Source organism: Melanerpes formicivorus, unplaced genomic scaffold (genome assembly GCF_026170545.1).
Source record: "Melanerpes formicivorus ecotype bairdi unplaced genomic scaffold, bMelFor1.0.p_v2 SCAF_76, whole genome shotgun sequence".
NCBI classification, from domain to species: domain Eukaryota; kingdom Metazoa; phylum Chordata; class Aves; order Piciformes; family Picidae; genus Melanerpes; species Melanerpes formicivorus.
In genome coordinates, this window is record NW_027142428.1 from 955504 (window position 1) to 970943 (window position 15440).

Sequence of the window (15440 nt, forward strand, 5' to 3'; positions counted from 1 at the left end):
AGCCAGCAGAGGAGTTGCTGTGTGCCCTGCTGTGCCAGCCTTGACTTGCCGTGACAGATTCTTGCTGCAGGTGTTTTCTGTTCCCTCTTGCAGTGTGCTTGACTGTGCGCTGAGCAGTTCCCCATTTCTACACCTGTCAGGAAAAAGAGAAGCTGACATGCTAGAAACTCCACCAGCACTGGCAGTGAAACACTTGAAAATGAATGTTCTTCAAATGCAACATGGTACTCGAGAGCAGCTGAGTGTCCTTTACCTTGTGTTGGCTGCAGGTGGGGAGTGGGACTTGACAGGTCACCAGCTGTCAGTGGCTGGTGCCATGTCCCTCTGGCCTGGTACCACGTACTTCACAAAGCAGTGGCTGCACTGTGGGTGATGTTGAGCTCAGGTGCTCAGGCTACCCAGCTCAGCCAAAAGTCTTTGCAAGGAGCAGAGATATTCAAAGCTGGGAAATGGCCAAAGAGGGAAGGGGATGTAGGATTGGTGCCTGCTAATTTCCAAATCCTCATCCTAGCAAGATGCATGGTCTCTGTGTGAATAATTTTAGCATAGTTCAGACCCATAAAAGTCAAGATCAAGGAACCTGGAGATCTCTGTCTGGTTCCCAAAGACCAGAAGCATTTCAATTCTGAAGCTGCCTGCAACGCTATTGTTCAAGCCCAGTGCTCCATGCCATAGGTATCTGTGGCTTGCGACAGTGTCTCGATTGCTTCAGCCCACTTTGCTCCCTGCTTGGCCTAGCTTCTGCCTAGCTCCGTGCAGGAACACTCATGCTTGTCCTGACAACTTGCTTTAGCCTAGCTTCCATCATGGTGTTCTTCCTCATTGTAGCTTGGCTCTGGTGTTTTAGGAGGTGTTCATCTCTGTTTCCCCTGATGTCCTGGGGGGCTCACGAGTCCTCTGACTCAAACTCGGATGCCTCCACATTTGTTTGAGCAATATCCCATGATGTGACAGCGTCCCTCCTGCAGGATTAATGTTGAACCATGAGACCAAAATGTGGGAAGGAAAATAAGTTTCACTTCAGTTTTACAGCATGGCTGATCCTCGTGTGACCAGCTGCCTTACCCACACTTTGGGAAGGCAGTTGAAAAGCAGAAGGAAAACAAGAGCTAGGGAGATAAACAGGCTGGAAAGGATGGCCTGAGCTTTGTGAGCAGCTTGTCAAAAACAACACTGGGAGGTGGCTTGAGCACTTTTATGGCAAGAAATGCTGGGGCTAATCTGGAAGGCATGGAAAAGCCAAAGGCTAAGTGCTGCAGCATGGTGTTGTCCTGTGAGGCTGGGGCCAAGGGTTGTGGGAGATGTAGTGGCCCACTGGCGGGAGGGAAGGTAGTTAAAGGGCTCTTATGGGCTGTGCATTCTGTGGAACAGATGCTGTGAGGCACCCCAGGGTGCAGGGCCAGGCAGACAACAGACACCTGATGAGAAAAGAAAGACTTTGGTCTTTTGCCCTCTCTGTGAGCCACTGCCGCTGCATCACAGCCACAGAGAAAAGTGCCTTCCTAGGAACAGATTTGAGCAACACATTGGCTGTGCTACCTGATCAGCTCATGGGCTGCACTGGAATGCAATCAGCTATTGTAGGTCCCAGAAGATAGCTGAGAAATACAGCTTTGTTGCAACCTTGGAATCATGCTGCAGCCCTGCTCTGCGTTGGGGCTGGCAGGCATGGCTCCTGGGAGAGCCTGCCCTCTCTGCTCCCATCTTCCCCAATCAGCAGTGTGATATCCAAGAATTTCACTCCACCATGAGTATTTCCATCCTCTCTAGAGGTCTTGTAAGACCTTGTGGTATTGGCCTTTGCTGCTGCATTTCTCAATTGACATGCCTGAAAGAGGGGTGAGGTAGTCAGATTTGACCCTTGCAGGTAAAGCCACCATGCTGCCTTGATGGAGGTCATCCCATCCTGCTCACTCCTGGCAATCCAGATGCATATGGACATGCTTAGGAACTCTAATTCTTAAGCCACAGTTCCAGTAGATGCTGCAGTGCAGCCTGAGGAGCGGGAGAGATCCCAGCAGGCACAGACACCTGGGAGACGATCTGATGTTTCCTGTAGCAAAGGGGCTGTGGAGCAGGCAAGGGATGGGCTGCATGCAGCCAGAAAGTGTTTAAGGGAGTGGAAACACAATGGATAAGACTGAAAGCTGGCCACAGCTCTGTCTTCCCTTCAAAACAGTACTCTTCTGTATTTTTCCTGGGGAAGCACCTGGGTCCGGCCTGGCTCTCCACATTGTCTGCAGCTGGCCTGCTGTTCCTGCCTATCAGCTGGAGAGGAACCAGAAAGCATCAAGCACCTGGGGGAGAGAAGTGGGGTCAAGGATGATGTGATCCCACATTCCTAGGAATATTCAGCCCTGGTGTATCCCATGGGCCCCCTCCTCAGAGATGTCTGGGTTTGTGGGTTTTTTTGCCTCCCTGCAGTGAAGAGGGTCATCTTCCCCTTCCTATCCCACCACAAAGACCACACAAGGAGAGATGTGATTATGGTGGTACTCATTATCCCTGCTCTGATTGCCAGAGGCTGGCAAGGAGGCCCAGCAGAGAGGCTCACACTTGTACACCGTCTCAACAGGGTTAAAACAGGCTGACTCTTTCAACAGGGCTCCCTTGCTTTCTGGGATTTTAACCCCAAAGTCCTGGGTACCCCTTTGTGCTCTTTGTACAACCCGAGCCTGCCTACAGGGGGGAGGGTGGGCAGTTATTCCTGTTCTATCCCTGCTCAAAATATGCAGGGAGATGAGGCAATTAACAAGGCCTTAATGCTGCTTCCTGCCCATCCGTTAAAGTCTTTTGGCATGGTTCTGGCCCTCCCCAGGTGCAGCCAAGGGGAAGAGCAGCAGGACGAGGACAAAGACAAATCCTTGGTGTGTGCAAGGCTGATAGCGCTACAGCCAACAGACAAAAGTGTGCAGGCAGCCCTGTGGTGGGCAGCTGGGGCTGATGGAGATCTAACAGGAGCTGTTGTTGACCTGGAGTCTTTAGTGGTGTGGGGTCAGCCTGGCCAAGCGCCTGCTATCTCTGTGACTGCACTGTGGGACTGTGCTGCTTGTCCTTGCTCTGATAGCAGCTCTGCCCGGTGAGCCTGGCTGCTTTTATCTGGCGGTCAGGGAGGCTGTGGCTGCGGCAGGGGGCTGCAGGCCTCGGTGAGTGTACAAACAAGCTCAGGATGTGAGCACAATAGCAAAGGACGGGCCTTTGAAAAGCAGGGGGATGCAGCGCGACCGCCCCGGGGTACATCAAAGGTCTGGCTGGCTCTGCATCTTCACAAAAAGCCCATGTGTTTGGTGGCTACCCACGGACCTGGCCCCAGCATTGCACCGTCACAAGTGGCACAGAGTTTGTGTGGTGGGAAGTGGAAAGGGAGAATATGGCAGGGGAGAGAGAGAGGATCTGGAACACAGCCCTGAGGGTCTCTACCTCTAGATCATGGCCCTTGCTGGTGTGTATCTGGAGCACACACCCTCTTCTCTGTCCTCCTCCAGTGCACCTCCAGGCAGGCATTTCAGATCATTTTGCATGGTCCTTTGTGTGCAATTTTGCAAACGCTTTTCTTGAATCAGCAATTGCACAGCTGGGGGATGTTGGGGTTTTTCCCTTCCAGACTCGGTGGTTTGAGTCCTAGAAAGTGAGCAATGCCATCCACTATTTGTGGTGTTTCACTTGAGAAGATCATGTGACCAGAAGGAAAGTGATTGTTACACAAATAGCCTTGGAAAGACAAGCTCGACAGATGGATGGAGCCATGAAAAAACATGAAGATAGGCTGAGGGGTCTGCTTTGTATGCATGTGCCTGCCCTGTGGAGTCCTGTAGTAACTGCTGTACTTCTCTGTCAGGACTAGTCCTGGAAAAATCCCTCTCTGCTCACTCCTGTGCTCCCAAAAGGACATGGGAAGGGGCTGGAAAGCCCAGGAAAGTTTTGCCTCTGATTTGGTCTGCGGTGTGTGCACATGCTGCTGCCTTTGGCTAAAGGACAGCCAGAGCCAGCTCAGCGGGAACCACCCTCCACGATAAGGATACATGTTGATTCAGGAGATTAGACCTGTCCACTACCATATGTTTTTATAAAGGGCATTTATTGCCAAAAGAGCAGCCCAAAGGGCAAAAGAAAACAAAAAAAGAAAAAGGTAAAAATGACATAAAGAAGAAGCCAGCGCCCTGTGCAGCACTGCATGGGAAAAGTGTCCCCAGAAGGGCTGGATGAGGGATGCTGCTCCCAGGGAAGTGATTGTACCTTGCAGGCACTTGGCCCCGGGCGTCTGGGAGCAGCAGGCTAAGTCAGTGCTTCTGTGGGTTTTTGATTGCGGGCTCTGCTTGCCTCCTTGGCTTTTCTGCTTTTGAAACCTTTGTCAGGGTAATTAAACACTCCCAGGCAGGAGCCTTTTGCAAGGCTTTGTCCTGTCACCTGCTGTAAATGCCTTGCTTTAGGGCCAATTAATCTCTCACAGCAATATCCAAAGGCGAAGAGGGGGCTTTAATTGGGGTGGGATTAGCACAGCAGGGCTCAGCAGGGAGAGCTGGAGCTTTCTCCCTACCTGCTAATTGCCCCTTATCTGAGCTGGCAGTGGCTGCGACACCTGCCCGTGGCTGCCTGCATGCCATCTTTGTGCCATGGGGCCCAGGCGATGCCATGTGCTTTGTATGTTAATTGGCAGAGCGAAGCCTGAGATGTGGTGCTCCAACCAGGGGAGCTCAGTATGGCTTCAGCAGTCAGAAGGCTGGGGATGCTTTTGAAACTCAAGTGCCTGGCACAGCACTGCTGGGCTCATGCTTTTGCCTTGGGCTCCTGTGCCATCCCAGGGGCTGAGATTAAACCCACGGGCTGCAGCTTGTAGGCAGCCCCTGTCCCCAGGCACAGGCAGGCAGCAGGCACGGTTGGTTTAAATGTGAGCCAGGGTATCGTTTTTCCTAGGGCATGTGAAACAGCTCAGTGCCTCAAGGACAAATCTGGGAGATATGTGCCTGGAGAAGGGCTATGACTTTCCCAGCTCTTGGAAAAAAAGAGATAAGCAGCCCCACACCTCAGCTAAATTGCCAGCCTCCCAACCAGGGCAGGCACAGCCCCCCATGTCCCCTTCCAAGGGATGAGGTGCCAAAAGCAAATGTCCGTGGTGGGTTGAGCAGAGGCACAAGTTTGCCAATCCTTACCTTCTTTCAGCAGGTGTCCTTTGGGATGCTCACATGGCAGGGCTGGGCCCCTGCTAGGTGGGAAAAGCTCGCTTCATGCTAGGCGAAAAAGAGCAATCAGTTTGAACTTTTGTCTTGATGTGGCCTCAAAGTCAAAGTCTTTCCTGCTGCCAGAAATCTCTCTGGTCAATCCAAACAAAAAAAATAACCCAACCCTCTCCTTCCCCTTTCCCTACTTCCCCAATGAAAAGTGGGCTGGTATATGCTCTTATCTCCTGACTTTTACAACCATAAAATCATTTTGTTTGAAAAAGACCTCTAAGATCATCAAGTCCAACTCAACCCAACACCACCATCCCCACTAAACTGTGTCTCAGCTCAGGTTTTCTGAACACCTCCAGGGATGGTGACTCCACTACCTCTCTGGGCAGCCTGTTCCAATGCCTGACTACTCTTTCAGTAAATATTTTTTTCCTAATATCAAATCTAAAGCTCCCCTGGTAAAAATTGAGCCCATCTCCTCTCTTCCTATCACTACTTACTTGGGAGAGAGACTGAAACCCACTTCACTACATCCTCCTTTCGGGGCTCATACAGGAATGCTCAGCAGGGTCTGTTTCCAGCATCAGCTGCTCTTCTAGCTCTGCTTGCCTCACTCTGTCCACAAGAACTGCCCCCGGGGCTGCTGAGCTCCCTGGGCTGGTGTAGGCACCCTCCCTGGCTCCAGCCTCATTCAAGTGCAGCTGAGGGTTTTGTTTGGTGTGATGATCCCTCTCTGGAGGAAGCACCTTTCTCTGCCTGTGCACATCCCAGCACCTTTTACAGCTTCCTCCAGATGTAAATATGGAGGTTTTATTACCTCATGATGCAAAAGGGGCAAAGAGGCATGTGGCAATGAGACCTAGCAGAGAGGCTTGGCCTGGGCTGAGCTTTGCTTTGCTGCCAGTGAGGCAGACCTGGTGACGCTGGGCCCCACAATCCTTTGACTCAGCTCCCTGCACCCAGTAGGGTGCTGTATGGTACTGTGGTCACAGGATATGACTTCAGCCAGGTGGACAAAACCACAGGCACCCACTCATCTTTGTCTCAAGTATGGGCACACACACGCACATGGACATCCACTTCAACAACCCTATCCCCACGTGTACCTGACATGGGCACCCACGTGTGTGCCCACACCTCTCTGGGTGTATCCACCCCCTCCCACCCCGCTGCCTGCTGCTTGCCAGAGCAAGAGGGAGCAGGCAGCGGGGCGGGAGCACTTGCCTGGCTCCCTGGTGTGGATCTGGCACCAGCAGAGGCGACAGGCGAGGAAGGGAGGTGTCCTTTTCGGTTCCAACTGAGCTGTGCTCAGGATGGTTTCCACCTCCCACCTGCGATGTGAGGCAGCATCACTCAGGAACAGCCTTGTCCTGCTGAAGAAGATCCACTGAGGGCTGAGAACTTTCCCTCTGTGAGTGAGACTGACCCATGGCCGTTGTGGGTGTCCCCATGGGGTGGCCAAAGCTGGTGGCCATGTGCTGTAGAGCTGGGAGGGCTCAGGGCCATCAGGGAAGCAGCACCCCCTTCTACAAACAGACTGTGTCTCTGCTGGCTCTCTGGGAAAATATTTGTCTGTCTGAGGCAGGGCTTTTTAAAAGCTTCAGAATTTTCACCTGCAAGCTTCTTTCAGGAAACAGACAAGTACGAAAATAAACTCCAGACCAAAGCAAACACCCTCAGCCCACACCAAGTGCGTTTTTACCTCATTCTCAAAAAAGTAAATGTTTAGGTGGCCGTGGCATAACAAAGAGCTCTGTTTTTCGAAGAAGGTGCCTTTCATTCTGAGGTTGGCAGCAGCTCAGCGTTTCACCGGGCCGCCCGCTGGAAGTGCCGACCTTGCCTTGCAGCAGCCCCGTGCTTCTTTGTGTCTGAAGCCTCGGAGCAGGGAGGAAGTGGCGCCTGAGGGTGGTGACTGCATTATTTCCTCAGGATCCCCCCAAGCCAGGTTGGGGACCGCCGACTGCTTGTTCTTCCCCTTTGAGGGAGACAAAGCTCTGGCCACACCAAGCCCCATGCCTTGGTTGCTTTCTTGCAGTCCAAGCGCGGCACGGTCGGACGTGGGGCTGCTGGGAAGAAAAGCAAACAGAAAGGAGGCCAGAAGGGCTGGACAGAAGAAGGGGCTGTTATCAGGTGCCACATCTGTGAGGTTCTGTTCAAAGGGGAGAAGAAGGCTAGAGCCATCAAAGCTTGTTCAATGGCTTCAGTCCAGATGAGAAGGGTTTCATTCAGCTTCTGCTGGGCTTCTTCCTGCTCACAGTGGGCTGTCCTTCCTCCCACACCAAGGACAAGATTCACCATCCTCCTCTGTCTGCAAGACAGACCCTCAGAGTGAGAGTAATGGAATGCTGGGCATTGCAAGGGGCAGCATCCTGTGCAGGCATCCCCTTTAGGACTAGGGGGACCCTTGGGCAGGAGTCTCCTGGGAACAATGGTTTGGAGGTGTGATTGAGGTTACTGCTCAAGTGATAAGCAAGTCTGTGAGGATGAGCTGTTCCACTCTTGAGGGCACTCCCATCCCAGCTCACTGCAGCTGATATACACTCTTTAGGATCCTATGCAGTACATAAAGACATATACATAGGTATAGATGTGTATGTTGTGTATGGCTTTTCCATGAACATCTATGGCTGAACAGTCTCAGCAGTTTTGGGAAGAAGCAGTTTGCTGACATAAATTGCAGTTGGGCCTCTGAGGTACTCTGGGACTGATGTGGTGATGCCCCTGGGTTGTGCCAGCATCTCACTTCTCTTTCCAGCCTGGCCCTGTGGCATAGGAGCATGGTCAAGGTGGTAGAATCCATGGTGACACCCAGACCTACCTGGGGTGGGGTGCAGGAGGGTCCCTGGGGATGTCGCCAGGACTTTGTGCAGAGGCTGGGCCTGTGACCACAGCTGAGCAGCATTTCTGAGAGCTGGGGCTGGTGGAGAGCAGAGTATGGGAAGGATTTTGCTCACACACCCTCTGCACCACTTCTGCCTTGGGGCAGGGAGGGGATGATAAGACATCCAGGGGCTGGCATTTCCATGAAGCAGCATGCTGCTCTGGTTAGCAAAATTCCCCAGCACTCCCTTGCACTCCATCCCGAGGGGACATGGGTGACACAGCCCTTGCTGGGGGGGACAATGTCAGTATGCTGCATGCCTTCAGCCTTGCCCTACCACTCCATCAGTGTGTCCCATTACCTGTGGCTGGACAGGAGGCTTGGGGCTGGTGTCTCTGGCAGGACCAATTCTTATGCCCTTGTGCTGGAAGAAGAGCTCTCTCTGCCCTTCTGCCACAGGGCTCTTATTCCAATTTACATATGGGGAAACTGAGGCACTGTGGGGTCCTTGATCCTACCTCATAGTGAGCCCATGATGTAGCCCTGTGGGTTTGCAAGGCACTGGGAGATGTTTTCCAGTGGCTCCCCACTGGGAAGGGAGGATTTGAGGGGGGCTATTTCTTTGCCAATGGGTTCACGTCTTGTGCCACCACAGCTGTGCTCTTGGGAGACCCATGGAGCCCTCTCCTACCTAGAAAAGGGGATCTGCAGGCACCTGATGTCTCACACCCTTGCAGCAGCCTGCCTTCCTTGCTGGGCCCTCCCCACCATATCTCCCAGAGACAGCAGCTCCCACCCCACCGGCTGCCTCCCAGGGCAATCGGTGGGGACCACACAGGCTTTATCTGCAGGCCAGCCATGGGTAGGGCTCTCTGACATCCCTATCAGCAGGGTGGCTCCAGGCCTAGGGCTGGGGGAAGCTAGCCCCATCTCTGCCAAACTGGAACCAGGGCTGAGATCTTTGCCATGGCCTCACACTGACTGTTGCAGGGGGACTATTGAGTGGCCCAGGACCCCTCTCCAGCCTGGTGGTGAGCATGACACTGTCAGATGTGCATGGGTACAACCAAGGCTATTGGGCAGTTGTGGCAGGGCATGTGAAGGTGGATGGTGGCAGCAGCCTTGTGTGACTGCCAGCAGGACCTGACTCTCCCATTCGCTTCTACCAAACTCCCAGCAGTGGTTTCTTCACTGAGGCCAAGCTTGCGGGGGCTGGAGTGGGCCAAAGCCCTGGGAAAGGCTCTCCTGTCCTTTTCACAAGTCTGGTTGACCTCCATATTTTATTTGTTTCTCTAAAGTCACATCTTCTCTACTGCTTTCGGCAGCTTGGGAGGGTGCTGCAGGGACACCAGCAGGGCAGCAATGCTGCCTCTTTGTCCCCTAAACCCTTGGGCTTGGGAGTATCAGGGTCATCTGTGGCCATACAGAGCATGGGCATCCGTATTATCAGGTGCCTATGGAGTGTGGTTTCCCCTAGTGGTGGGTGCCAGGCATCTACCCATTGCTCTCAGAGTGGTGGTACTGCCTGGCACCAGGGACCAGGCAGAGCAAGGTATGTCCCTTGAGAAAGGGACAGTCCTGGCTACTCGGTCCTGCTGAGCAGGGCCCATCCCTCTGTGTGCTAGGACAGCAGGTCTGGGAGAAAATATGTTTTGGCCTCCTGTCCGCTCCTACAGGGGCTTTGAATAAGGATTTTCCTTCCCTGCTGTGTTCTGTCCATGGGGAAGCCAGTGAAGGTTGGCTGGGAGCCCACTGTGCCAGCTGGAGTTGGTCCCCCTGGCCATAACCACAGGGAATTAGAGATGGGTGGAAAATTGTCTGAAAATTCATGCAAATATTTGCATTTTGAGTACTTTTCCAGGTATTGGGGAATGCTGACAGTGCAGTGGCGTAGGTGATGCAGGCACTCTGGGAGTCCACTTGGCTTATTGTTTTTGGGTAGGATTTCAATAGTTAAACATTTATTATTATGTTTTTAATTTAAAAAAGCTAACCAAGCAAATGACAGCACTGCCACTGCCCCCCCTGCCAGCAGCTTGGGGCAAAACAGCCATCCTGATGCCAAGGGGGCCATCAGCCTTCAAACCATCCCTGCCCTGGGCTGGTGGGTGTGTGACTCCCATCTTGGTGCTCCATTTTCCATGTCTCCTGATTTTTAACAGGGAAGGGACTCCCCATGCCTGGTGCTGTTCTGCCCTGGAGTATCATGGGGGTCTGTGGGTAGGGTTGAGCTAGTGAGGCTTGCCCAGAGCCTTGCATGGCCTCCCTGTCCTGTCCATGGCAGGGGATGCTTGCCCTCCCTTGGCTCCTGCCTGCCCTGCCATGATAGCAGCCTGCATGCAGAAGGGTAGCTGGGGGAGAAGAGTGGCCATGGACCTGGTAGCCACAAGATGTCCCATCCCAAGCATGGACAGGGGCTGGAATAAGGAAAGGAGTTGAGGGAACTCTGTCCCACTGCATTTTCCCTCTCCACATTCATCTCTGCCAGCTCCTGGGGCAGGCCAGGGCAAGCATGTCCTGTCTTGTCCTGTCCTGTCCTGTCCTGTCAGTGCAGGGAGGGCTCTGGCTGTGGGCTGCAGGGGTGAGAAGCTTCTTTGTCCCCTGGGGGCAGCTCTGGGATGGTGACTCCCAGCCCCACAGTGTGCTGTACACAGCAGGATGGTGTGATGGATCTGTCCTGCCCCCACACCAGATGGGATGGGGTGGGCTTGAGTACAGTGATGCTGGTGGATGAAGAGAGGGATGAAGAGGCAGACAAAGGTGGATGCAGCAGATGCTACAGGGGCTGATGGGGGAAAGGTGGAGAGTGGGAAGCAAGCCTTGGGTTGCTCAGCCTCAGGGACTGTGGGAGCTGGTGGGGAAGAAGATGCAGGTCCAGACCATTTGTGCTGATGAACGTTTGGCTCTGATGTCTCAAAGACACTGGTGTGCAACAGCTGCTCTGTTGCCCTGTGTTCCTGGAATGGGGGTCAGGTCATGGCCTAAAATCAGTCAGCTTAGGTAGATGAGGGTGCTGAAAGGAAGAACGATAAGAAGCTCCATGGTGGGCTGGGCAGCTGCGGGGCCCTGGCCTCTGCAGGACAGATGGCATCCTACTCCCACTGCAGCCACAGGTAACAAATCCCCCTAGTCCATTCCCATGGCAGCCACACCATCCCCCTCCTCCCTGGCAACTGTAGCATTCCACCTCTGCCCTGGCCCCCAACCTTTACCTCATTCCCACGACAACTCCAATACCCTGCTCCCATGGCAGGGTGCAGGGGATCCATTTGGGGTGCTGGTGTCGCTCGGGCTCTATCAGGAGCCCGTCACAACTGGGGCAAAGCCTGGTTGCTTGACGGCCCCATGGGACAGTACAAAACAGTGCTCGTTTTCCTTGGGGTGCTGGAAGGACACCAGGAGCCACAGGCACCCCTGAAACCCGTGATGCTGCCATCCACCTACAACAACGACACACTGCTCCCCGTGCCTACCAGCCCAGCTCCCTGCTTCATATGTCCTCTCCATCCCGCTGCCCCCTTTCCAGTTCTGGGCTCTGTATTTGTCCGAGCCCGGGGTGCTGAGCACTGTGCCCGCCCTGCCCTCTAGTGTCACTGGAGCTGCCGGGACCCGAGCAAACTGCTTGCATGGCCCACAGGGTCGTGCGGGCTTCCCACAGCCCCGTTGCACCAGCTCCCACCCGGCCAGCGCCGCTGAGGGGACGTGAGGATGCGTGCCGGCACCACGGGGACCCCGGGCACCACAAGCCCACCTTCGGGCTGGCGCAGGGGGAGCCTAGGCAGCGGCAGCCCAGCACAGCGGCCCGGCTCGCCGAGCCCCGGGGCCGCGCAGGCGCGGGTACCGGCAGCCTCTCCCAGCACCTCGGGTCGATAACCTGGTGGGCAAGGCAGCGGCGCGAAAGGGAGGGAGCGCTGGAGGCTGCTGGTTAAACTGGAACGAGGCGCGGCGGCCTCCTTGCAGTCCCTGCCCTGGGGACTCTGACCCCGTGGGCCGGCGAGGGGAGTGCTGAGCAACCCTGCAGCCGCTGGGACGGAGCTGGGGAGAAGCAGAGCAGGATGGACCCCACCATAGAGTTGGCAGAAGACCCCAGGTGGGTGATCGGGACCCCCATACTGCTTTGCAGCCGGGTAAATCCAACCTTTGGGAGCAGGACTTTGGGTTATTCCTTCTGTAAGGAAGGCAGACGTTTAGGGATGAGGCAAGCCAGCCGGGGAACCCTGCGGACCCCGTGGGGCTGGGTGTCCCCACGGCCCTGCCAGCCCTGCGCACCGCTGCCCTTCTCGGCAGGTTCTCCGGCCAGTTGGTGGAGATGCTGATCAGGAACTTCAGCGTGCCCGCAGCCTGCTTCTCCCTGCCGCCAACCTCCCGGCAGCTGCTGCACCGTAGGTTGGGGGACTGGGTAGGGGGACTTAGGGGGGGGACGACACCCTCGTCTTGCCACTGGTGGGAGCAGGACAGAGATGAAGGTGGTAGGGTGGCTGTAGTGGGTGCAGGGAGGGAGCAGCCCCGAGGAAAGGGGGAGGCAGCAAGGTGCCGCTGGATTCTCAGCCTCTCACCACACAGCCTGGCCTGGAGGCATAGGGGCAGCACAGGGAGGGGCAGCACTGGGGCAGGTGACATAGAACACTGGAACAAAGGGGCAGAAGCATCATCTCTGGCATGACCAGACATGTTGAGGATATGGCAAGAGGCTTCTCTAACCTGTGTAGTGGTGGGTCAGGTGGCAGCTCCCTGCCCTGGTGGCTGCAGAGGAGAGAGGACAGAATGGAGCTGGCTTCTTACCCCTCCCTTGCAGAGCTGGACCTGACACAACTAGCCATTCTGGGCCTTGCCACTATCATGACACTGCTGTCAGTCGTGATCTACTTGGAAGAGGCTTCCTATCTCACCCGCAAGATCCGCTGCCCCATCAAGATGAAGACCCTCTGCTGGACTAGCTCAGCCCCTGCAGTGAGCTGGGGTGTGGGGTGGTTGGGGGCATCACCCTAAAGGCCCAGGGCCACCCAAGGGGTGCTAGTCCACAGGGTGGGGGAGTGTCAGTGTGCCAAGTTTGTGTCTTCCCCAGGTTGTGTCTGTGGTCAGCTGCTTTGGGCTGTGGATCCCACGCTCCATGATGGTGGTGGAGATGGCTACCACAGCGTCAGTATCACCTACCCAGAGGCAGGGGCATTAGGGACCCCATGGCACCTGATATAACTTCCACCTCCTCCCCAGGTACTTTGCTATCTGCTTCTACCTCATGATGCTGGTCATGGTGGAGGGCTTTGGGGGAAAGGAGGCAGTGCTCAGCACCCTGAAGGACGTGCCCATGGTGATCAGCACTGGCCCCTGCTGCTGCTGCTGCCCCTGCCTGCCCCCAATCACTATGAGCAGGTGAGGAAGAGCCAGGTTAACCCCCTTCCCCTGGCGAGGACTTTCACACCCTGTTTCTGCTGGGGGTGGAAGAGAAGGCCTTGAGCTTAGGGACCTCAGGGTGCTACTGATCATTCTTACTGCGCCAGGAGGAAACTTCGACTGCTGATGCTGGGGACACTCCAGTACCCCTTCTTTAGGGTGGTTGCCGTCTTCCTAGGGCTGGTCCTGGCTGCTGATGGGAACTACAATCCTGCTGATGTGAGTGCCTGGGCGTGGGGGTGGCAGGATGAAGTTCTTGCCTTGCACAGCAGCTTTGTCAATCCAGGTGTGTTTTCTGTGTCCCCCCTCCAGATCTCAGCAGAAAGCGTGGCCCTCTGGATCAACACTCTGGCTGGTGCTTCCACCCTCTTTGGGCTGTGGGCTCTGGCCATCCTCTTCCGGCAGGCCCGGCAGCACCTGAGTGAGCAGAACATCAGTGCCAAGTTCTTCTGCTTCCAGGTGAGCTCCTGTTCTGCCTGGCTACCCCTTAGGTGAGAGGCTCCTCCAGCACAAACAGGATGAGAGGGTGACGGGGCAGGAGCCAGGTGTGGTTGCAGGAGAGTGGGGAAGACAAAGGGTAGGAGCTTAGCAACACCACACCCACTACCACCTCAAGTGTTGATGGTTGCAGATCCTCCTCATCCTGACGGCACTGCAGCCTGCCATCTTCAGCATCCTGGCCAACAATGGCAACATTGCTTGCTCACCACCCTTCTCCTCCAAGGCCAGGTCTCAACGTAAGTTTGGAAACAGGGGAGCAGCGGCAGGTGCTCCCAGCTGATCTCCTCCATCGTGTGGCATCAAGTGGGGAATGGATGTGGTGGTTGAAGGCAGCTTCAAATGACCCTTTTCCTCTTCCAGAGATGAACATGCAGCTGTTGATCCCACAAACCTTCATCTTGGTAGTGGTGACGCGGATATACTACCGCAAGCAAGATGATAAGCCAGGCTACCAGCCTGTCAGCTCTGTGTCCACAGACACTGATGGCAAGGTGTGAGCAACTGGGGAGCCAAGGAGCAGGGTGAGGTGAGGGCCTGGTCAACTATCTCCTTCCCTGGCCCTGGGGAGCTGCCAGCAGCAGAGCAGGCAGAGGGGGAAAGAATGTCTCAGTGGGGGGTGAAAGGGTCTGAAACCTGAAAGCCACAAGTCAAAGCGATTTGTGAAGCCACCCCCAGGCCAGGGGGCTCTTACCTGGCATTGAATAAAGATACATTTGTACTTGAGTCTTGTGTGAGTGACTGGGCTCAGACTGTCACCTGCCCAGGCTGACTGGGAGATGATTTTGTGCAGGTGAAGGAAGATGGGAGGCCAGACCAGCAGAGCCATGGAATGGAGCCATCCATGACACTGACCGCTGGGTGCTGCTGACCGGGGTCTGATAGCTAAGACAATGCCAGGGCAGCAGCATTTTCTCTCAAGACCTCTGGATAGGTCTTGCCCATCCCTGCTGCACATCCTTTACAGCAGTGGTTGCTCCTGAGACTGCAGGATTGTCCATACGTGCCAGCCTGGGGCCAGGCAAAGCAAGGAACCTTGAAGCATCATAACACAATTGGTTAATGCTCCCTTGTTGGGAAAACTCCCCAGGTTTCCTTTACCATGAGGAGGGGAGATAATTGACACAGAGCTTTTTTCAGAGGGCGGTGTTCAAAGTGAAATTGCTGAGCCAGAAGATACACTGGTGATTCATTATGAGATAGCCAAATTTGACAGACTCCTGGCAACAGCACATGGTTATTACCAACATGGTTTTCTAGGCACCAGCAGAAGCACAGGTGCCCTGTGATCTCATGGCTTTGCCAAGAAGCAACACCCAAGCAAGCAGCAAAATACAGGATTCATTTCCCCTACATCAGACTACCAGACCCTGCTTACCTGCAGCAGGCAGCAAACCCACACCTTTACACCAGAGAGCCCTTGGCAATGAGATGTCCACCCTAAGGGCAGGGCGCAAGGCACAGGGATCAGTCCCACTAAGGTCACTGCTACTGCCAAGTGTATTTGCTGCTCCAGCACTTATCTGCCTCTGGTTACAAGAACTGTGCCACACAAA

The 15440-nt window shown here is 54.9% G+C and overlaps 1 protein-coding gene across 3 annotated transcripts; it reads left to right on the forward strand.

Moving 5' to 3' along the window:
* The first annotated feature begins 8943 nt into the window (after positions 1 to 8943).
* Positions 8944 to 14605, forward strand: SLC51A (solute carrier family 51 member A). Of its 3 annotated transcripts, none has more exons than XM_068163925.1 (9): positions 8944 to 9023; positions 12280 to 12374; positions 12788 to 12942; positions 13058 to 13131; positions 13207 to 13365; positions 13494 to 13605; positions 13699 to 13845; positions 14018 to 14123; positions 14248 to 14605. In XM_068163925.1, the coding sequence occupies exons 2-9, from the start codon at positions 12302 to 12304 to the stop codon at positions 14382 to 14384; spliced, it is 963 nt and encodes a 320-aa protein (XP_068020026.1). In that variant the 5' UTR covers positions 8944 to 9023; positions 12280 to 12301; the 3' UTR covers positions 14385 to 14605. The 3 variants fall into 3 exon arrangements, with proteins under 3 accessions (XP_068020026.1, XP_068020025.1, XP_068020027.1); XM_068163924.1 differs by lacking the exon at positions 8944 to 9023 and adding an exon at positions 11850 to 12082; XM_068163926.1 differs by lacking the exons at positions 8944 to 9023; positions 12280 to 12374 and adding an exon at positions 11983 to 12082.
* Positions 14606 to 15440: the final 835 nt, after the last annotated feature.